The following is a 23,285-nucleotide window of genomic DNA, read 5'->3' on the forward strand; positions in this document are numbered from 1 at the left end:
AGTGTATTAACAAAAGGACCCAGCTTTCTGTGTGCTCTGGAACAGCAACAGTCCAGAACTGCATCACCATGTTTTTGACTTCTTGCTCAAGAAAATTTTCATTGCTATAGGCACCACATACATGCTAGATACACTTAAAGTTATTCCATACTTTATAATCAAAACCAAGCATGCAAGATTTTTCTATTTCTCCTTATGTACCATGTACAGTGGAAAGTAGAGCCTGCAAGTATTCCAGCTATTGTCAAAAGAAGTCTAATAAAGTATATTTTTATTTCATATTAATCAACAGCTCCATTGTAATTAAGTGCACAACTAACTGCTCTGACAAATTCTGTAAACAGAATCATGAGCAACTCCTGCAGTCAGACACACCAGAATGACTTTTTATTATACTTCTGTCACAGAACAAAGACATATAGAGCCAGTGAAAAGGAAAATGGTAGCAAAAAAGGTATTTATTAAACAGCACATAATTCAATTGCAGTGTAGCATTAAAACCTGCATTTGCTCCTTGGAAACAGGAGAGCTGAATAAACCTGTGAAGGTGGGGCAGCACAACAAGTGTGCAGGTGAAGTTTATTAAGAATGTAACTAAATACCATTTCCACAGCCAGAAAGAATTTGAGGTGGGGAAAAGAGACGAAGGCAACAACAGCCAAAAAATACCCTTGGAGTGTTTTGTGCAATGTTTTTCAAACAAGAAATCCCACTAAGACTAGAAATTGGGCACAAAGTTCTGGGTTCTTACATTCAAATATCAAAAACAACAATGCCAAGTACAATTTGACCTCCGTGTGTACTATTAAAACAACGTTGTAATAGATTTTTCTCCAAAAGGGCAGTTTTCTACAGGCTGAAGTGTCCACATATTTAACTGGACCCCTCATGAGGGTGCAGCTCCATCAGCTTTGCTTACTGGCTAGGACAGTGTGTGGTTTTCAGTCTTCTGCAGGAGCACCAAGCCTGCTCACGTAGCTCTCCCACGCTGCCTTCCTGTACTTCTCTGCTTCTTGGAGACGGTCTGAAGCTGCCAAGATGCCCCGTCCCACAATAATGATATCTGAGCCTTTTTCACCAATAACCTCCTTGGGGCTCAGGTACTTCTGTCCAAGGTTATCACCTGAAATACAGACACCATTTCTTTTTTTGTACAAAACTGCATGTACTAAAAACCTTCAGGGACGTGCTGGAACACAAAACAGGTCCCCTGTCCCAGCTTTCATCCTAATAATCCACAAACAGAACTAGAAATTGCATGGCCAACCAAAAAACACAGACCAAATGTGACAGCCAGCATCTTCCTTCCCCATGGTTTAGCAATTATTATAGAAGAACAGTTACTCGAAGAAGCACCACAAAATAAGCCTTAGCTTTCTTAAAGCAGGCAAAACCCCCATATATTAATATAAAAGCTTGTGATTTCAGTTTAGATCTCATAAAAATTAAGTATTGCAGAGAAACGTATCTCCTTTATCTGCTTTAAAGATAACCTCTTCAGTCAGCAAAGTCACAAGACTTTCCATTCACTGATACTGCATCTATATCAATACCCAGTGTTTCAGCTGGACTTCTCTATTTGTTATATATTTTTTACTACTAGTTTTACATCTAACACATATCTGAAGACATTTTACATGTTTTCAAGAATATGCTTTATGGTATGCAGAGACCTCAAAACAGGAAAAGAAGGTTGTAAGCCTGCTCACTGCCTTCCAGAGCCCCCAAGAAAGGGACCAGCATATCGAGAAATATGGGAGACAGCCCTTAGTGGGAAACAGACTCCTCCCAGCTGAGAACCATCACCCAAACCCTCTTCAGAAGCTACTTTTTCACTGGAGACTAGATCACTTCTGTACTTACAAACAGACTAAAAATATTTCAGAAAAAGTTACCTCCAGTTTGCAGCTGCACTCCTGGGGTTAAGTGAAGAAATTCTGGTTTATTACTAACTCTAGATCCACATATGAATCCAAAAACGAAATCTGAGTTGTCTTCAGCCATCTGTACCTGAAAAAAATCAGTGAACAATTAAAATGATATAATTAAAACTCAGCTGGCCTAGCAATCTGTTTCTCATCCACCCTCTGACACTTTAAGCTGTGTGAAGCAGGGGTATGAAACACCTCTTGCTTTCCCAATGTAAAGTCACTCCTTCCCTCTGGCAGAAAAGTGAATATTATGTTTCTTTCTATGTTATAAATAATACTGAAAATGGATCTAAACTAATTAGAAATGCACTGCTTAAAGAAAGAAATAAAAAAAAAAAAAAAGGGGAGAGTGCTAATAGAAAACATGATGCGTACTAGAATTCCAAGTGTGAACTCTGACCACCTTACATCACTGGCCTACAGCTGTAACCTTTAAACACCACACAGTCACATTCCTGAGTCTTCAAGGAAAAAACAAACACCTGTAATAGTTAGAGCTGGAGGGACTTTTGGAAGTGCAAATATTAGAAACACATAAAATCTCCCTGTGACACTTCACAAGCTTTTAACCCGACACAAGACTGCCCACTTACTGCAGCTTTTGTGTATTCACCCATTGCAAGGGACCCTTGGGAACTCATCTCTGCAACCAGGAGACAGCCACGCTGGAGAGGAAGACCCACTTCCTTCAGACCCTTCACAACTCCAGGGCCTGGAACCACGTGGGCATTGACGATGTCCGCCCAGGATGCAATCCTGAACACGCCACCTGAGAACACGGGCAGGAAGACAGGCAAAGAGTCCTCAGAAAGGTCTTAAACAGGAAGCACAAGTTAGACAAGCTGCACACCTTATCACTCACATATTTAAAAGACAGTTTTACTGCTGAAGCTTGACTGTTACAAGTTCAGTCTCATCAGACAGTTCTGACAGCTGCCTAACCACCAAGCGTAATCTCTCAGTTTACTTTTCACAAACACTTGTTAGTGTCTCACCTTTAATATTTACTGAGACATTTATGGTAGCCCAGAAATCTGCTGTCACAGGTGCTTTTCTTCCCTGATAGCACACAGATCATATGGGACATAAGGATCAGGAAAAGAGAACAGCAGTTCTACAGCTGCAGATGGAGTATCAAAAGAAAGCCATGCTGGGCACACAAGCAGTACAGTAACAGCAGGCAGCAGTTTCTCATGGCACACAACTCAGAAGTACTTACTGAGCACAGCCACAGATTCATAAAAAAGTTGAGGTTGGAAGGGACCTCAGGAGGTCATGCCCTCTCAGCAGGATTAACTTCAATGCTAGGTCAGACTGCTCAAGGTCTTATCCCCTTGAGCATTTCCCAAGGCTAGAGACTCCATGCTGTCTCCTGGCAACCTGTGCCAGTACTGCAGTTACACACACCAGAAGCAAAGTTATAGTAAATCCAGCTTGATGATAATCACCTTCATACTGGTGTTTCACTGTGTTTCCAATATCTGCAAATTTCCTGTCTTCAAAAATCAAGAATTCATGTTGATCTGCGAGTGTTCTCAACTCCTTTACTACCTCTTGGGTGAAATCATTCAGGATGTCTATATGAGTCTTCAGGATACAGATGCTGGGGCCCAGGGTGGCAGCTAGCTGCAGCAGCTCCTTGGGGCTGGTGACATCAGCAGAAAGGCACAAGTTTGTTTGCTTCTTTTCCATGAGCATGAGAAGCCTGGCTGCAATAGGATGCACCCCTGGCAGCTGGGCACGAGCGCTGAAGCTCAGCTCCTTGCAGAATCTCTTCACAGGAGCAGCACCATTCTGAGCCACTGCCTCAAACACATTTCCCTCTATGAATTTCTTCACCTTTTCAACCATCTCAGCAGCCACTTCTCCCTGCTGCTGGAGAATCTCCAGCACCCCAGACAAGGTGCACACGGAGTGCAGGCGAATTCCATGTTCCTCTAGCCTGGCCTTCCCACCCTGCTCCCTGTCCAACAGCACTATGGCATCTGTGACTTTTAATCCTTCTTTCTGAAGAGCTTCTGCAGTTTCCAGTACACTGGATCCACTTGTAACCACATCCTCAATGATCAGGCATGTCTCTCCTGGATTAATGGTGCCTTCTACCATCCGCTTAGTACCTGAAAAATAAAAAGCAAACACTCCACCAAATTAAGAAAGGTTGGACAACCCAAGAAAACCTTAATCAAAACTTTATTAGATGATACTATTTATCACAGTTCTTACCACAGCTCACTCACTGATCTGTAATTCAGTTCATAAAGACTGTTACTTCTCCAAGCTGATAAAATACTACTTCATGTTTCCAGAAGGTGTATTCCATTACAAAACTGACACACTGTTAATAGCACAGATTCAAATGTTTGAATAAGATAACTTCAGAAGTTTAGTACTGTCATGACTTGAAAGCTCAGACTTACAAAATTATTCTCTTGTTATTTAAAACATCTTTAAGGCAGCCAAGTTATTGGCGCTCTTCAGCATGTCCCCAGTTTTCCACAGGCAGCACTGTGTGCTTGATATGCCTGTTAGAACAATCAGAAGCAGTAAAGCCTCAAGTGCCTTTGTCCTAACTAACAACAGGCACACATCCATGAAAGGCCTCCTGGGGCAACGACAAAGGGATGCCTGGCTTTCCCAGGAGCAGTTAATCGCTGTCACAACTGGCTTGTGCTTCACAAGAAGGAACAGCAAATATTTTCATGGCTGTCCCACTGCCTGACACAGGAGCAGCTTTTAGATTTGACAAGTGCCCTTTCTAATTACACACAGTTGGAAGAGGATGTGTAGAAATCCAGTTATATGGCAGGTTAATGCTTCAATCTGCTCTCCCACATCCTTTATCACAATCAAATAAATGGTTCACTGAGTAGAAAAGGGAGTGCTGCTCACCTGGCTCACTGATTACAGGACCACAACATAAGGAAAGAAAAAGGGGTTTGAGAAATACAAGAAGAAGAGACTAGAAAGGTTCCTTTTGGTGTCACTATGCAAAAAGCTCTGTTTGAGAGCAAAACGTAACTCTGGTCTCAGCATACTGGAGAATCTGAGAATCCTCATTTCTGGATGAGGCCACTAACCCAGTACCAAAGCAAGGGTAACAAGGATAAAAAAAATGGTACAGAAAATAAAAAAACTCTCACAAATACAACCAAAGAATCAAAAAACACCCTTCAAGAGTCTCCAAATCTCCTACAGCAGGACTAAAGCTGCAGGCTAAACAGCAACCAGTCGGAAGAGGCTGGTCAGGCTGGAATGCTCTGGGAGGTTTGCTTTAGGGGGAAAGGGCCTCCTTCTTAAATTGCAATGGTAACCTTAAACTGGAAGGGAGATGCTGTGCCTTACAAAAGAACCACAGATTATATAAAGTCATTTCCCAAGCACGGAAAATTGCAAACTCTTGATTTGAAGGCTTTACCGTAGTCTTTTCCCTCCTTCCTCCGTATGAGCATGGGAACCTGATTTTCCGAGCAGATGATGGTGGCGAGCGGCAGCGCCGTGTACGGAACGCCGCACACACAGTCGTACTGCAGCCCCGCATCCTGGGCCGCCTGGAAAAGGAGTCCTGCCACCTGGAAGGGAAAACCAAACGCTTTTTTAAGAGCCAGGCTGGAGCGAACGTGACTAAATCAATGAAAACCCCTCTGCTTGACACGACCCGAGAGCCGACCCTGCGGGGTCCCGGCCCTGGGGAGGAGCGGCAGCGCTGCCGCCCCCGCTGCCCCGGGCCGTGAGGGACCCGCCACCCGGACACACGCGGGGCCCGGGCGGGTCCCGGGACTCCCGGGCCGCACCTGCCGGAGGAGGCGCGGGTAGGACACGAGGCTACGCAGGTCGATGTACACGGGGGAGGAGCGGCCGCTCTTCAGCACGAAGTGCCCGAAGCGCAACGCGCCCGCCCCGCTCAGCGCCGCCGCCACGGCCCCCGCGGGCCCCGCCGCCATGGCCGGGCCCGGCGCACGAAGATGATGCGGAGCGGGAGGGGCGCGGGGCGGGGACACCGTGTGACACACGGGAGGCGGTGGGGCCGTCCCGCGTCCCCTCCCTCTGGGCAGGAGCCCCAACTGCGCCGTCCCGGTGTCCGTGTGCCTGTCCCGCGTCCCCTCCCTGCGTCGGGAACCCCTCTGCGCCATCCCGGCCGTGCTCCCTGAGGCCCGCTCTCCCCTCCACGATTCCCCGTTCTCTCGTCATCCCATTCCCCGGGAAGCAGAAGCCGCCGGTGCAGAGGGTTTGGTGTGACCCGAGGGCCTCTCCGGGTGATTCCCAAAGGCCGCTCGGTGGATGCAGCCAGGGTGACAGTCCCGCGGGCTGGGTCCCTGAGAGATCCCCCCGAAAACATGAGTTGAATAAAGCCCTTAGCCAGCCCTGAGTCTGCAAGGCCTCACTCAGAAAGATGCCACATATGTGAAATAAGACTGACTCGGTCTTCTCTGAATAATTTTATTTAATCAAAAAAGCCCAGAAACGGAGTCTTTAGTATACTCTATTTATGGGAATGCAAGGACAGGAGATGTACAGGTTGAAGCTACATCTGTAGATGACCATATATATTGCAGTATAGTAACAACAACATGGGACAGCAAGTAGTCACCTCACGACAGTACACATGAGTGATTAGACTTACAAAGGAAATATTTACAAACCTGCCTTTACAAACCAACATTGTGTGCATACAAAATGAAATCTGCAATAAAACTGAAGATACATTTAAGGCAGACCAGCAATACACTGAAATAATTAAGGCTGTGGAATTACTTTGCACCTTGAAAATGCTGAGCTGTTAGCAATACTGTTTCTTTTTCCCTCCTTCGGTGGATTGTTGCTAGGATTGAAAAGCATCACTATGTTCCAACTGTTTGCTCTTATCTCGGTGAATAAGTCTGAGATTGGTTTTTTTTTTTTTTTTTTTTTTGCATTTGCTATTCCATTTGCTTTTCAAAAGTTATCAGCAAATTGACCTCAGTGGCAGAGCAGTGTTGAACAGTTTGGTTGAAAGAGAAGTAAAAGCACCAGCATCAGAAGTTGGACATGAAGGTGAGATATGGCTTGAGTAGAGAGGATGTTGGTTTTTCACTAGCTCCATAATAAAGACTACAGTTACAGCAAACATTCAGCATCCTGACGCTATGGAAACACTCAGCACTATACAGATCCCAGAACAAGAGTACATCACTTGATGGCAGTGTGCAGTCAGCCTAGTAAAATGGGATTTGACTTGGTTTCCTTGGGAAAGCACCATTTTCTGATGGGACATGAGTGAATGAGCCCAAAAATAAACCCACGCCCTGTGTTAGAGGAGAATCCACCTCTGCTGGGAAAGGAACAAGAACAAAAACAGGTGGTGAGCCCCTGTACATGTAAGCTTTCTGCTAGACCTTTATGTGCACAGAGAAGCCTTTACATCTGTCTCTGAAGTTTATATTATCCTAGGTTACTTGACACAGTCCCCTCATGGCAAGGGCATTAAAATAGGTTATATATAGTCAGGTTATAAAGTGTGGTTCTGCATTCAGCCTTTATGCACAGTATTTGTAGTGCAGGCCTAATAGCATTGTCAGAAATGCCAATGAACTCCACTGAAGCCACAGCCTCAGGCAGTTGAGGGCACAGACTTCGTCTCAGCATTAACTTAGAAGTAAAAAGATACACGTTACTGAAAAAACCCAATCCATAGTCTTTTAAAAAGAAAAGGCAGTAAGACTAAATGAAACTTGTTGGCATCACTGAGAAGAGAGAGACATATTATAAATTTTAAAGCCTGGATTGCTTTAAAATACTGAAGTCTATGGCCCTGGGCTGGCTGTGTGTCACCCCAACAGGACCATGCACAGGGGGTTTGGCAGCCTGGGAGTATGTGGGCCTCCCCCAGGGCAGCAACGCCTGATGGGGGCTGACAGTTTCCACTGGCCAGCAGAATTCCTGCCCTGGCCTGGCTGCTCCACGTGGAGCAGAGAGAGAGGTGAGTTAACTTCTCATTGCACATTCATTAAATTAAGCTATCTTAAGGAGCCTCCCATGTCACCATGTCCTCTGGGCTCTGTGTCACCAGCACCTTTGCTGCTGCCCTCCTGTCACCCAGCACCTGGGGACACTGTGAGCCACATTTTGATGTCAGAGCAGGGTAAGAGCACTGTGGAGATGTCTGATGGCAGTGGCTGTGTGCACAGTGCCACTGCACACAGAGCTTGTGGTGCACTGTGGTCAGTATTCCTATTGGTCATCCTGGATGGTTGGAAGCTGCTGGAGAAGCTAAAGGGTGCAGCTACAACCACACTTTCAAGCCATCTTGGTAACACAGGAAGAGGTGTTCTAACATGAATATGGAAAAAGCAAAACCACAAAAGAAAGTAACTCCAGAACATTCAACATCTTCAGAATTCAGCACTCCCAGCTCTCTCAACAAGGAGTCTTTTTTGAATTTGAGCACCAGTACCTAATCATATATCATCTCTCTTTCAGCCTTTTGGGTTTTCTTTTCTGTTATTTGATAGCAGTGAGAGGCTTAAATATTACCTTAAACGGTCCAGCTTTTTTCCCCTGTGCATTCAAAGGGGCTGCTGTTGTAGTTTGACATATGAATGCAGGATGTAAGAAAACAAAATGCTAAATAACTCGAAATTTCATGTGATACATGAGAATTTGTTTGTATTAATGCCAAGCAGAAAGCCTGTGGTTCAGACTGTACCCATGGGCCTAATAAAAACTGTGGGTTTTACAGACCACACTTCCACAAACATTTTTTTAAGGGCAGCACAATCACAGCACAAAGAGCCAGCTTTGACAAATAGGAAGAATTACAGACAGTCCTGTAGTGAGAAAGTACCTGAGGCTGGTGGTAATTAGAGACCCCCCCTTGACTGCTGCCTGTATTCAGTTGCTAAGAAATTGCATATTTTGCACTGTTGCTCAGGATGAGAGTCTGGTCTTTATCTAAGAGGTGCTGCTAGATTGCTTAGAAAATCAGCTGCTGCTCTAGAGAGAAACTGAGATAGGTTCTAGATGATTTTCAAAAAGCTTAACCTTCTGTGAACATTTGTCTCTTTCAAACCTTTCCACACTCCCTCCCTGTATGAGATCTCTCGCAGAACTGCTGCTGACTCTGCTGAGGTGCCTGGGCTCACCCTTCTCCCTATGGCTTCCCTATCTCAAGGGCTGTTCTTTGTTGCACACACTCAGTGTCAAGCACTGAGGGTTTTTGCTGTGCCTCTTCTCCACTAACAAAATTCAGACCACTCTGGTGTAGTGATAGAGCAAGCACAAAGAGAAGGGCCAGGTCTCCTCCCTGCTGTGAAAGGGAGCTTGGAGGTGGATCAAAAAAGGGCTAACAGAGCCCTGAGAATTTAACAGTACTTGCAGGGTATCTCCACCACCCACTGGCAGAGACAGCGCTTGCTCCTGCTGGCTCACAGTGCAGTTACTCAGATGGTAAATGAGATTTGACTCTCCCCCTTACCAGAGAGTCTGTATGAGCACACGTGGTCAGATCAAGCCCTTTTCCTTAGGAAAACCTTTGGTAACAACTGCCATTTCCCATTACAGACACACAAATGGTACTCAGCACCAAGACAAAGTCCCCACATGCCAGGGGAAAAAAAATCTCTTTGATTGTAACCCCACAAGGCTGTAGAGCTTTGTGATGTGGCAGTAGGATGGGGAAGCCCAGATGGTTTTCCCTTCCAGTCCCATTTCTGGAAAGGAAGATTTGGCCAACCTACAAACTGCTGATTTGTCACTGCAGACTCCCTATGTTGGTTACACTTAAGGCTGGCTCCGTCACTGTAACATCAATATGATGATGTTGCAACTTGGCTTGCAAGAGAGAAATGTTTTAATTGTGAATATTATTTTTTAATTACAAACTAGGCTTTAGACATAAAAATATCCTCATGAATGATTTGGTTATGAGGTGCTAATGGTGGCTGAGAAATATTTACAAGTTTGGAAAAGAAACAAATGACATGCTTTAAACACTGAAAACGATTTTCAAGCTGTAAGCACAAGAATGAACTCACCACTCCTACTGCACTCTGAAAGGCTTAGATGGACTTTGGGCCAAGCAATTCTGAAGCTAGAAATGGAACAGGATCCTTTATATTTATATATATTTATATCTATGATACAATATATGTATACTGAAAACCTGTGATAGAAAAAATTGTCTTCATCACCATCGTCATCTAGTTTACAGATACTGCAAAAATTGGACTCTGCTTTTTCTCAATGCACAGGTTTTGCAAAAGATTTCTGTACAATGTGTATAAAATGCTTTTAAAAAACCCACCATAGTCCCATTGTGCTTAATCAGAACCAGCTGTATGCTCCAGTGAATAAAATGCCTTAACCGTAGCTCTGAAAGGTGCTGCACGTTGACTTAACACAGCAGAAAGCCCAAGGAGGGGCTTAATGGAGGATTTTGGTCTGAGCACTACCACGCTACACGAGTGTACCTAAGCCACGCCACCATGGGAGCTGATCCAGCAGTGACTGGAGCCTGATCTTGCATGTCCTATGCAGGCAAAGTCCCCACTGAAATCATGGCAGACCTGGGCATATGGGGCGTGAGAGATCTGACAGATAACCTGGAGCAGGCTTGCAATGATTTCAGCAAAAACTGACCGGTCCAGTTCTGCAGTATGTGCTAAGGTCAGGCTGGTCTCACTCCCCCCACTATCCTACTTCTAGTCTTTTGTACATTTTGAATCCAGTTCAGCAAGATCAAGAGGATTTCTTATAAGGCTGCCTCACAAAGATTAAGGCAACTGCAATTTTGGCTCTCACTCCCAGTTGGTGTTTGCTTCCTGCAGTCCTTTTTTGGCAATGGATGTGTCCCTCACGTGCCCCGAGAGAGCGAGCGTGTCCCCGCTGCTGTCACCCCCTTCGCCTTGGTCCCATTGCCACGTCTGCAGTGATTCCCACCCTGCAGTTGGTGAAATGCAAACACCGATATGGGATATGTACAGACGGATCCGTGCGCTCCCGGCAGCGCTCCCGGCACAGGGCTCAGGACCAGCAGCGTAGGATCCCATGGATGGAGGCACTACGTGCCCGGGCTCATCCTGCTCAACAGGAAGCTCTTGACGCTGGGCACCGGGTGCACGTCGTACTGGTGCCTGCGGCGCTCGATGAAGGACGCCAAGCGGGAGGTATCCAGTGGGATCTTGGAATAGCTGCCATTGTGTGGCTGCAGCCACGGATGCTGTAAACAAGTGGCTGCTGTTGGCCTTCTCCTGAAATCTTCCTGTAGGATAACGTTGATGAAATCCCTGGCGGCGTGGCTCACATCGGAGAAGTACTCGTGTGGGAAGCTGAAATCCACTCTACACACATTGATACAAGTCTCCTCTTTGCTTTCATCCAGGAATGGAGAGACACCACTTAACATGACGTAGGTGAGGACCCCAATGCTCCAGATATCCGTGCTCAGGGAGACAGGAAGGCCTTGGATAACTTCAGGGGCTGCAAACTCCGGGTTTCCAAGGAGGTGGTGGACATGGTAATGACCTGTGATCTGGACCGCATCTTCCAAATCAATGATCTTGACACGAGGCACTGGGATTCTCAAATCAATGAGCAGATTTTCTGGCTGTTGAAAAGACAATGAAATAAACTTAATTGTAAGTATATTTTGGCAAATAAAATGTGTAGGATTCATGTAGGCTTAATAGCTAATCAAAACTTGCATTTATTCACAGGTGCAAGGGAGAGATCAGGAGACTGAATGATAAGGAACCAGCTCAGCTGCTGTTTGCTCTAAATTAAGATCAATGCTGCAGTCGCAATGACAAGATCCTCCTTCGCACTAGGGCAGGACACTGGGATTTTGCATTTTGTCCCAAATACTCACAGTTTATTTTCCCAAACGAATCTCTGCAGATTAAGAGCACTGACAGATTTTTAAATTTTAATAAGACTTATATATATCTGATCAGTTTATTTAGATTCCATTTGTTCAGATGACAGCTGGCTAAGTATGCATAACTTGCAGCAGAAATGTTCCTCATGAAGTAAATGTTTAATTTTGCACCCACTACCCTGGGAGGGACTGATGTGTGCCATTACTGTTGCTGTCAATTGACATGGAGCTCCCCTACATACACCAGGACACAGTCATGCTTTCTAAGACAGAGTAAAATTCCATTTAATCCCAACTGGTTTTCTCTCTGTTTTAGCAGCTCTCAGTATTTAAGGTCTCTCTCTCAGTCAGAGATACTGAGCATTGCCTATACACACTCTTCTGGGGACTTAACATGGATTATCCTTCCTTTGTTTGCTCTGAGATGATTTCTGAATTTACTTCTTGCACCCTTCTAGATCTTTTTTTCTCTCCCTTATCTTCATGCATATTGCATATTTTACTGCTGCCTCATTGCATATATATATATATATAAAAAAAAAAATATATATATATATATAAAGCAAAGTTAACTACATGGCTGTTCCAGTCTCTCCACTTGCTCTTCTCTATTGACAAAATCAACTGAGCAGGATCCTGGGACAACACAGTCCATGGACAGGTCTACTGTCACTACCAGTGCATCTCCTGCTTCCCACTTAGCAACAGAACATGCTTTATTTAGCATCCCTCATTCAGGGGAACTGCAGATAGGTCACAGAAAATTAGCTTCCCACCTTGTTGCTTTGTTTATGATCAAACAGAGAATTCATTGCAGTTTCTTACCTCAGTAATGCTTACTTTTTGACAGGTCATATAAATAGAGCAAAAAATACAAACAATTGCATAGAAAGAGACCAAGATGATTTAGCCTTTTGTGTCTAATTCTTATATAAGGTCCTGTACAAATGGAATTGTAGGGGTAGAGGCAGCAGAAGAATGAAAGTATCACTTCATCTGACATGCCTGGGACTTAGAGAGATGAGACTAAATCTCCCTGAAGCTGGATTGTCCACTATATAAGAAAATTAAATCCATTCATCATTCCCCATTTTTAATTGTCATTTAAGCCTACAAAGTGTTATAGATTATCTGATATCCCTGGCAACCAGAATCAATGTTGCAGATCACAAAACTTGAAACACTTGATCACAATTTCAATGGCAAATTCTCTGTCATCCAAGGTAACTGGGATGCTGGGGAGGAGAGGAGTACAATGCCAAATTCAGGACAGTACAGTGCCTCCTGCCATGTGTGCTCACAAAAGCAGGTACAAGCTGTACTAGTCTGAGTGTGACGTTAGAGAATACCCCAATTTCTTCTCCATAGTGCAACTTGTCCTTTGCTCTTCCTCTGAACCCTTCCCTGAGAGTATTTCCCACCCAGTTCCCCTCTCAGGCTGTCCAGCACAATGTAGTGTTCTGCTTTCCTTTTCCTTTGCCCCTGCCAGCCTGGCACAAGCCAGCTCTGCTCTGGAAAGTTGGTGGCTGAGGAGATACAGTGTGAGCCCAAACCAAACTCCATAGAATTATTCATAGTTTCCCTTCAGACAGGTGCTAGTGACATCTCACTCTCTGACATCCTCCCTGACATCCTCCTTCCCCATCATTAAATCCAGAAAGCCCTTGAGAACAAACCAGGGAATTAAGGAAAAAGGTGCATTTCTTGTCTGAAGGCAGAGATCTGGTGCTGCAGGTCAGTAACTCCTTTCTCTGATCAACCATTTAGTGATCATCTCCGTGGGGTACGGGCTGCACCTCCTCCCTGTGTGTACAGCTGGGAACTCTCTGTTCCAGGGCACAGAAGAACAGCATCATTCTCATTTGTTCCTACCTTTATATCCAAGTGAGCCACTCTGCAGTTGTGGAGATACTGCAAGGCTTCCATTGTGTCTCTTATATAGAAGGCCACCTTCTCCTCCATAAGTTCATCGTGGTTCATCAGATAATCTAGGAGACGACCATCATCCATCCTGCAAACAAACCAAACCCTGTGCATGAAACATCACATGGCATCTCTAGGAACAGTTAATATCTGAAAACAAAATTGCAACAGAAACTTTGTGACCTAAAAAAGGGAGGAAAATAAAATGCAAGATCTGAGTATTTAATGATATCTCAAGATACTGCAGGCCATGGAAGTGGTAGAATGATTAATCCTCAATTGTTATCTCCAGTCCTTGACAAATTTAGCAACAATATTAAAGTAAACTCATTTGCTTAAGGATAGATTCAATAGACAGAAACAGAAACAGAGCTTCTTAATTATTTGGATCCATCTATTTATTTATAGAGCTGGTTACATAATTGCAGAAAAAAAATCATTGACATTTTCAGCTGGTAATATTTTCTGTGGGAAAACTAACCCAATAAAAGTTTTCCACCTAGTTTATTTTTCTGTACAAACAAACAATGAAATAGCCCAAATATACTTTTTTGGATATACCGTAGCAAAGCATTTTGGAGTTTGGTTGCTGTTTCTTCTTATGGGACAGGCATGGCTGCTACACAGGTCTTTTCACCAAAAAGCATTGGAATGATGAAGGCTTTGATTTTTGAAACACCTTTACTCAAATGTAAAAAGTGGACAAAACTGCCCGAGTAGGCAGTTTGATGCTTTTCAGTGGCACAAATTACCCAAGCTTCATCCAAGCAGACAGCAGTTTTATTTGTCCCTCTCAATCTTACTTCCTATAAAGAAAAGGCAGTGGAAACTCTGCAGAAAATGGCTATTTCATTTGACATCTCAATCCATAAAATCTTGATCCTGCTGAACTCAGGGTGATCTTTATGCTTGGCTTTAATAGGGCTGTGATTCCTACCCAGACACTTAAATCCAAGCTCCGTGTACTTACAGTTCCAAAACTAAGATGTAAGAAGTCGGAGACTCGTAGGTATCGTGGATAGTGATGTACTGAGGATGCTGTAAGTGTTGTAACAAAGCTGCTTCATGTGCTGCCTGCTCTTTCTTTTTCATTTTTTTACTAATGAATTTCACAGCAACATCTTTCCGGGTGGCTTTGTGGACACATTTCTTTACTATGGAGAATCGACCTCTGAAATTATAAAGAAAACAAAATAATGAGGTGCTTAATGAATAAATCATGCCTAGTTTTTAGCACAATAACAGAGTGATTTTCGAAGTGTTTTTTTTGATTCATCACATTAATATTTCACAAGGCATCAGATTTAACAAGTTGTTCATAACCTTTTCCAGCAAAGGCCCTCCATCTCTTACCCTGGGTGTAGAGATTCTTTGGGGATTCGCAAACACTGAGAGCAAACGGTGTCACTTTGCTTTGTGCAGCCACACTGATATCCTCTAACAACCTCCCCTGGGTTCAATTTGCTGCCACTTTTACAGGTTCTATCTCCTTTTATTTTAGCTGTGGGTTTCCCTCTCCAGCTGCTTTATTAAGAGACCAAACCTTCTCAAACAACTAAAAGGAAACCCATGTTGAATAATCACTGACCTAACATTTTGTCTTATTTTTTCAGACACACAGTAAGAAATCAGGAAAAAAGCTGTCAGCATTTAGGAAACTCCTACAGACCATAGTACAATTCCTGAAAGTAAAACTACCCAGTGAAACCATGTGCTGAACTTGAGCTCTTAGTAATACATCCCAGTTTTCTACAGAACTGAAGGGACTCCTGTCCTTTCAGCCCCAGAATTGTCTCTGACATCTGAGCTGAAGAAATAATTGCATTAGCCAGAATTATTTGCATGCCCCTTATCTGTTATCTGTGGAGAGCACAAAGGCCTGACCACATGTGCAGCTCCTATTTAGGCTCTGTTCAACTCACCCTCCCAATCAGCAAAGATAAGTCAGTCATAACACATGCCCAAGTGTTTTGGCAAACTCAGTCTTTGAGGTTAAGCTTACCCAGAACCAGTAAATCATCATGACTTCAAAAAAGGACCTCAAATCAGAGATGACAGAGAAGATACCAACTGCCAGAGAGCTGGCTGCCTAATTGCTCACCAGTTTGCCAGTCTGCAATTCTCAAATCAGAACTTACCTTGAAAAACATAATTTATTCAGTATTTTCACCAGTATCTGATATGCAATGCTCTTTGACAAGAGCAGCAGTTTTCAAGCTAACTACAAATGTAACCTAAACTCTTCACCAAGGAAAAAGCTTCAAGCCTTTGTTTGAGTGTTTTATTGCAGTGATAAGCAGGGTTAGTATTACCTCCCAATCTCATGCAGCTCTGCATAGGCAAGGTCAAAGTTTTCCTTCCATGAAATAGTGGCACCATCGGCAGCAGAGTCTTTGAGAGAACAAAGAACACTCAAGAAGGTATAAAGACAGTTTGCTGTGGACTATAAACAGCATATTTGAAAGTTGTGTGAGACTTTATTACTAAGACAGGAAACATTACCACTAGGAGTCCAGTTTCATCCTGCTCAGGCACAGCTCCAGTGAGTTGGACCACTAAATGCCAGAGCTCCCTAGGGGAGGGTGTGGATAAGGGGGACACAAATCTGTCCTTGCAGTTTTGGGCTGAAAAGGCCCACAGAGATGGGGGTGGAGTGATGTTGTGTGAGCTCTTGCTCCTTTCCAGCACCAGCTGTCCAAGCCAGTCACAAATCTAGCTGCACACCAGGGCTGCTAAAACAGGGGGAAAAGTGGGCTCTACTCACAGCACTTAGAGTGAGCTGTGCCCCAAATTCCTGCAACACTGAGTGTTGGGACTTGCCTCCATCACAGCATTCCCATTCCAGCTGCATTGCTCAAGGAGGGAGATTTAGCAAGTGGAATTGCAGCCCCCAGCTGGGCTGCCCAGCAGAAGCTGCAGCTGTTGCTAACATTGCTGAAAAGGCAGGACAGACACCAGCCAGGACATGGAGCCCACTGGGCAGAGATAAAGACAAGAAATAGTTTGGGATAGAAAGCAGGGACCTGCTCAGAATCTTCAATAGCCTCTGTGGCAGAGGCAGGCTCTGAGCCTGGATGGAGGTGAAGACAAGAAAATCCTTTCTGGGGCCAGCAGCTAGCTCTGAGCATTTCCCAGGCTTTTTCTTACATCCCTAGTTGGTCCAGGATCCCTGCTTTTATCAGGACCCATCAAAACAAACCACCCAGAGCACAGGTGGGTTCCTCTGTGCCTCAGCCCCTCCCTGCAGCGCGCACTCACCGTACTCCGGGAGCCGCACGAACTCGGATGGCTCGCTGGGCAAGCTGATCCCCCAGGGGTTGCTGGCACTCACTCGGAACTGGTACTGGCAGCCTGGGGACAGGTCCTCAATGACCAGGTACGTGTCCAAAGTTGAGGCTACTGACTGCTCCCAGACCTGCGAGCCTGTTGGACAGAGGGAGAGAAGGGGAGCTGAGGGAAGCACTTGCTGTGTGAGCTCAGGGCTGAGGCTTTCTCTGCCCAGCTTACGCAGTACCCTGGGAGGGTAAAATCTACAGGGTTTTGAAGAGTGTTACAGCAGACTGTTAAACCAGAAATGGATCACAAGAAGCTATTTTGTGTTGCAGCCACCTTCCCATCTGGCCAAATGAGAAAAGAAGGAAATGCCCCTCAGTTGACTCAGGATAATGACAGAAAAAGCTCAGCCCAGGGACAAGCTGATCTCTCCAGCACTGTAGCTGTGGCTGTGATCTACAAGTGATGTCTCAGGGCAGTATGATGAGATAGAAAGGGAGGGCTGGTTTGATGACAATTCTGTTATGAAAGAAGCAGTAGCAGAAATACTGCAAAAAACCCCAAAACCAGGGGCAGGGGAGATAAAACTGAGACAGGGTGTCAGTGCAATCCCAATGCTTTTGCAGATGAAGATGTGGTGGCTACAGTGAAAGCTGCAGCTGCAGGAGGAGAACCAGCTTTCTGACACTTAACACAGGCAGCTTGCAGGTGAGCAGAACTGCAGTAAAGAAATGTGTGACTCTGTCAGGTGTTTCATCTCCTATCAAACCCAACCACTGCCTAACCTGTGACAACCAAAGGATCAGTACTTACTCATCTGTACAGGATTAGGGAACAGAAAAGGACCCCTGGAACATAGAGCCCTGTCCCAGATGAAGATTTCTTCAGGAATACATAAAATTTTATCTTATTTAATAAGTTCAGGGCATTTTACCCCTACGTTATTTAACAAGACACAATTGTTTTATGTGTCCTGTGGACAGATTCTGATTTCCCGGTTTCACAAGGCCATGATTAGTTTTATAAGAGTCAGTTTTACCTTTGAAGTGGGAGGGTAGGGTTTTTTTAATGTTTATTTTGGTGGTTGTTCTTAATAAAGGAGCTTTTATTCTTTTACAAAAATTCCAGTCACTGATGGCACAGTGAGGGTCAAGATAAAATACTCACTAGGAGAAGGCATTAATATGATGAGTGATTAGGTTTGCACACTTACTAAAATGGGGTAGGATTTTTTGAAGGATGAAGGGAGAAAAACAGAGGCCATATGCCTAAGGCAAGGTTTACTGCCCAGGGACCCTCACACCTTTTCAGGAAGAATGCAAAAAGGGTTGTGAATCATTTCAAATGTCCTTTTTAAGAGGATATGCCTGTGCATATTGGGAAAACAGTGCATTTAATATCTAGCTAATTCTTCAGGTGAAATGGATGGTTGGATTTAAGAAAAAATGGTTTTCAGAGCTGAGCTTGAAAAGTATGCAGGGATCTGCAACTTTATCCAGATCAAAAAAATAATGAGTTTGATTTGGTTTTGCATTTCTGGGAAGCACCCACCAGAAAGAATGGTGGTAAAATGCAAATGATAAAAAGATGCCTTAGTGATGGATATGTTTTAGCTTAGCACACTCTACTTGTTGTAAGGGACCAGAAGAAACAGGTCTGTAATATATGAGAGGCTGGACTGGATGATAGAAGGGCTTCTTTCTGCCTTAGACTTTGAGATCTGTAAGCTACAATTAGTGGCACACCAGTGGTGACAAGAATGCTTTTGGGACCTGTTGTGTCATAAAGGAAACCTACCTTGTTCTCAGTCTCACAGCCAGCAAGCACAGCTCACACACTTACCTTCTTCTCTGTACTCCACTGTGTAGCCTGAAATGGTGCAATTGCCTGTACTGGTTGGGGGTAGCCAGCGCAGGATCACAGAGGTGCAGCTTCTCTCCTGAGCAATGGGGCGGTTTGGGGCAGCTGGCACACCTTGGGAAGAGGAAACAATACCAAATCCAGCATCACATCAATAAGTGCTAGTGCTTTAGTCTGAAGATGTATTCAGGTGTTTCAGATCACCAGAGGACAGCTGCACCTTGTAGAGGGTCTTAACTAAGCAGCAGGTGAGGAGTCAGCTACCATTGAATGCCCAGAGATGACACAAGCAAGGTATTCAGGATTCTTCTGTGTGTAGGGTGCTTTGTGTGCTTGGGACCAGACTGACAAATGACCAGTAATCCTTCTGTGCTTTGCTTAGGGCTCCCTTCAGCACAGGAGTAGTTAGTGCAGCCACTGACTTGCTTGAATAAATTGGGGAAATTGGATCTCCAGAGTGGTTTGTGAGACCAAATAAATCAACTTTTAAATGCTTGTGACATTGCTGCATCTGTAACTCTCCAGTTAGACATTCATCTCTGGACCATCCCCTTCAACACAGCTGGCACCTCATCTCTAGTGCTAACAAATCCCTTCTCAGAGCTGGAGGCAATGAGCATCAACTCATCATTTCATATTCATTCCAGTTAGATGGGTCACTAATTACAGTGCTGAGAGTTCACGCTTGGAGATATGTCTGCAAGTGGAATCCCTGAAGAACAGTTTCACCCAGGCTAAACCTTACTCTCATCTCCTTTGTCCCCTGAAGAGAAGGGGAGGCAGAACATCAGTGTGACTGGATCCCAGTTCCTCCCATTCCAGGCAGAATCTGAAGCCCAGACCTTCCTGCAGTTAGTTGGGGCATCATTCCCCCAGGGACTTGGCTGCCCAAGGGAGCTGAGCTTCCCCTGGCTGACCTTCCTGAGCTCCTGGAAGCAGCACTAGGAGCAGGATGCAGGAGCTGAACCCGTGCCAGTGCATTTTCATTTCCCAAATGTGATGTTTATGGTCAGATGACTTAATCAAGCACAAGGAGTATGCAAAGCCTTCAGCCATCAGTGGGAATTGTGGCTGAGGAATGGTGGTATGACTTAAACATCTCAATTCACCTGGCTCAGCTCGACATCTGGCTGCTTCTGCATGAGCTGTTCCTGTGTGCTGCCAGCCCCCAAGGGACCACACAGAGGGAAAATCGCGTGTGTTAAGGTCAGATGTGCTACCTTGGACTTTGATGGTTGCAGAGGTTGATGCGGTTCCGTGTTCATTGGTTGCCACACAGGTGTAGATGCCGCTGTCCTGAGGCATCAGGTTGCAGATCTTCAAGGTGAGCTCTCCTGAGTCACTGTGGATACAGGAAGCCCAAGTTATAAAACACTGCTTCACCTGCTAATGGTTTTTATACAGCTCCTGTCCTGCCTCACTGCAAACTGACGTGCACACAAATCCTGTTAACTCATTTGAAGGAACATCCCTCTGTCAATTTGATGCCCAAGTACAACCCCTTCAAATGTCAGGGTCTGTCTGTTAATGAAACCTTTGAGCAAACCTTGGGTCCAAAGTGCCTGCCAGGCAAATCCTCATGTCTGTTGTGGTCAATGAAGAGATGTGAAGGATCACTCAAGCAGCAGGCAGTCCAGGAGTTAAACATTGCCCGTGCCTGTCCAGAGCTGGATGCTTAGACTTGATATATCTGGAAAGATTTACCCATGAAGATCTTTCCTATCATGGGATATGGTAAGCTGCTGTGCCTCTGCAGTGAAGTCCAACACACACCAGACAAACTGGGCTTCCCACAGATGCAGGAAGCAGTCACAGCACAGGGTGACATTTCCAGGGAGCTTCAGGCCCCTGGAGCATGTGCCATTGATCTGACACTGCTGTCAGGGCCCCAGCTGGAAGACTGAATATGTCATAGCAGCCAGGGATAAAGAGCACAGCACTGGCTTTGTGAGACACACTCAGTCTTTGGGCCAATCTGAGAAAATAAACAGCTCTGTGCAGTCTCATGAATTTATAGCAGGTCTGTTCACAGTCACTGCTGTTTGCACACTTCAGTCTCCAATATGCAATTTGAGGGAGCTGGCCTGAATTATAGGATTTTGCTTGTGTAACTGGAGACCCAGCTTAGGGCCAACAATAAGTTCCCTTGATGGCAAAACTAGGCTAGTTCTTGAATGCTTGATCTGTCAGGTACTGCAGATGGACATGGTTCCTGGGATAACTGTCTGGACTCTGCAGCTTCTGCTGGTCTGACAGTGCTGGTTTAAAACAGGACAGAAATATCCCCTCTCCCTGAAACCCACACACTAGTGCCAGCAAGATTTGTAAGAGCCACTCATCTGCTGGGCCTCTGCTTGGCAGGCAGTGTCTTCACTGGAAAGATTATTTGAGTAACAAGACAATACAAGTGCTCATAGTGCACAGGGAGACAACAGGAAGAGGACTGTGATGAAAACCAGAACCCTGTATGGAAATATCCCCCCATTCCAAGCCCAGACAGAGGCTGAAGATAAGGCACTAGGAGATCTACTGAGCAATAGCTAAAGACAATTTTGGATGCTCTGGGGCAGCTGCACAAGCCAATGGTCTCTGAAGGAAGCTCTTGATCAGATGTAAGGTTTTTTTTTTTTTTATTGGACATGTAAAATCCCTTCTCTCTTACTGTTCTTTTTTCACTTTCAGTGACTTTGTACTCCCTGGATTCATTTCAGCCTGTGCCAGAAATGCTGAAAAGTTGAAATGAAAGATTGCCTCCTGGAGATTTCCACTGCAGTTTGGCCCAAATTTCTTATATAAGCTGCAGATGAGCATCCAGCAGCGGGCTGTTACCTGACCTGAATTCAACTCCAGATCTTTCTGAATCTTCCCAGTTGTAAAGACAGTTTTCCTCTCTGCTAGCCAAGCCAGGAACATTATGACAAGAATCTTTCTGTCCAAGCCAGATGTAGCCTTCCCAGAGCACATCTGGGCTTTTTTAGGAATAGCTGAGGAAAGGCTCAGGAAAACTGCAACCCCACCACTGCCAATAAGATGAGAAAATGCCCAGTGACAGGGGTATTGCAAGCTGGTGAGGGCTTGCTCTGCTTGACTCCCAAGGGAGATCAAGGCATCAAACTCAAGCAGAGAAGCCCCAGCAGAGGCAACGCTAGCCAGACTAATGGGTTGTAAACATTCTGGCTTCTGGCTTGCAGCTGGCTCGGGAAGTCAATGGGAGCAAGCCCAAGTCTGCCAGCAGCACTTTGTGGATATACCCTACACCAGCATGGGAAACACATGCAGCTACCCCAGCCCTAAAGCCTGACCCTTTCCAGCCAATGTTTGCCACAATGATGTGCTGACGTGCCATGCCACACTTAATTAACTTAATCCTAATGAGTTTTGTAGGCAGGCTGGTGCCATATTTGAGGGTAACACAACCATCAGAACCAGCTATGCTGGGATCCACAGGCAGGACCTTACCAGGATGACACAGTGTAAGTGGCCGTGCTGTTGTCATTGTCAAGAATGTTTTGGTCTGGTCCTTTCCAGGTTATAGTTGGTTTGGGTCGCCCACAGACTTTGCACTGCAGCATCACTGTGTCCCCAAGCAGGCAGGTGATGTCCACTAATGGCACAAGAAACTCTGGAGCCACTGTAACAAAAACCATGGGGACACACAAACACCTCTGTTAATCTTCAAGTGAGGATGTCTAGAGTCATAGAAGGCTAGAGAATACATTCCAGGATGAACTAGGGGATCTGGGTCCCAAGCAGCTGGGAGTCCTTGGATTGTGTCCTTGAAACTACCCTCCAGTAAAATCCAGCTGTCTGTAGCTCAGAGAAGGAGGTGGAGTGGAGCATCCATCCCCCAGCCCTGTGCTCTGGCAGGTGGATGAGATTGTGAGAGGGCAGGTTTGGGGGCTTCAGCCTGGCCTGTGGCCCCAGGCTGTCTGAGCCCAGCAGCCAGCAGGAAGCCTGCTTTGTCTGGGGACTGAACAGCAGAGAGCTGCCTTTGCTGCAAATGCTGCTAGGTGAAGAGCATGCTGTGGCACCAAGTAAATCACAACTGCAGCACAGCTGTCCTCAACTCACCTTCTTGGATGAAATTGGGGTTGATTATCTGAAAAATACAAAGAGATACAAGCATTTATTTCCTAGACAGTGACAAAGAGGCATCTGTTTTCACAAGGTACCATGGTGACTCTGACCAGAACTGCAGAAGTCCTGCAGTGGTAACAAGTGGCACCTTCTAACAACCTGCAGGTGCAGCAAGCTCTAGTGGCAACACGCATGGGAAAGTAAAAGAAAGCTATGGCTTCTTGAACCCTGAAAAATCAAAGGTAACAGGCACAGCACCATGGCTGAGGAGGGTGGACATGCTTCCTCTTTGTCTATTTGATAATGATGAAGTAATTGACTCTTCCAGAGGTGGTTTGTGCACCCCCTGTGCCTGGCCCCAGACCTGTGTC

At 45.1% G+C, this 23,285-nt stretch overlaps 2 protein-coding genes across 11 annotated transcripts in view; both read right to left on the reverse strand.

Moving 5' to 3' along the window:
• Positions 1-360: 360 nt before the first annotated feature.
• UMPS (uridine monophosphate synthetase) lies at positions 361-5,893 on the reverse strand. Its single transcript, XM_059852694.1, has 6 exons — positions 5,723-5,893; positions 5,347-5,500; positions 3,380-4,048; positions 2,525-2,700; positions 1,896-2,010; positions 361-1,123 (listed from the first exon to the last, which is right to left on the reverse strand). Exons 1-6 carry the CDS (start codon positions 5,870-5,872, stop codon positions 942-944), a joined length of 1,446 nt encoding a protein of 481 aa, XP_059708677.1. The 5' UTR covers positions 5,873-5,893; the 3' UTR covers positions 361-941.
• A 461-nt stretch (positions 5,894-6,354) lies between these two features.
• KALRN (kalirin RhoGEF kinase) overlaps positions 6,355-23,285 on the reverse strand; it is a 481,244-nt gene continuing 464,313 nt past the window's right edge. For 9 of the 10 annotated variants that reach the window (XM_059852696.1, XM_059852697.1, XM_059852698.1 and 6 more), the window contains 9 exons: positions 22,909-22,936; positions 22,297-22,468; positions 20,058-20,179; positions 18,820-18,951; positions 16,963-17,127; positions 16,017-16,095; positions 14,675-14,875; positions 13,654-13,792; positions 6,355-11,511 (listed from right to left, as the gene is read on the reverse strand). In XM_059852696.1, the coding sequence (XP_059708679.1) occupies positions 10,966-11,511; positions 13,654-13,792; positions 14,675-14,875; positions 16,017-16,095; positions 16,963-17,127; positions 18,820-18,951; positions 20,058-20,179; positions 22,297-22,468; positions 22,909-22,936 (1,584 nt within the window). In that variant the 3' untranslated portion in view covers positions 6,355-10,965. Of the gene's footprint in view, positions 11,512-13,653; positions 13,793-14,674; positions 14,876-16,016; positions 16,096-16,962; positions 17,128-18,819; positions 18,952-20,057; positions 20,180-22,296; positions 22,469-22,908; positions 22,937-23,285 lie in introns of those variants that run through there. The other variant, XM_059852702.1, reaches the window with a different exon arrangement.

The sequence above is a fragment of the Haemorhous mexicanus genome, chromosome 8 (assembly GCF_027477595.1).
Source record: "Haemorhous mexicanus isolate bHaeMex1 chromosome 8, bHaeMex1.pri, whole genome shotgun sequence".
Classification (NCBI taxonomy): domain Eukaryota; kingdom Metazoa; phylum Chordata; class Aves; order Passeriformes; family Fringillidae; genus Haemorhous; species Haemorhous mexicanus.

Excerpts from the sequence above, each read along its gene's own strand:
- UMPS (XM_059852694.1), bottom strand. The coding sequence starts at position 5,872 with ATGGCGGCGGGGCCCGCGGGGGCCGTGGCGGCGGCGCTGAGCGGGGCG. Across the intron at positions 4,049-5,346 it reads GAAGGAGGGAAAAGACTACG|GTACTAAGCGGATGGTAGAA; the intron begins GTAAAGCCTTCA and ends TTTATTTTTCAG. Across the intron at positions 2,011-2,524 it reads GTGAATACACAAAAGCTGCA|GTACAGATGGCTGAAGACAA; the intron begins GTAAGTGGGCAG and ends GATTTTTTTCAG.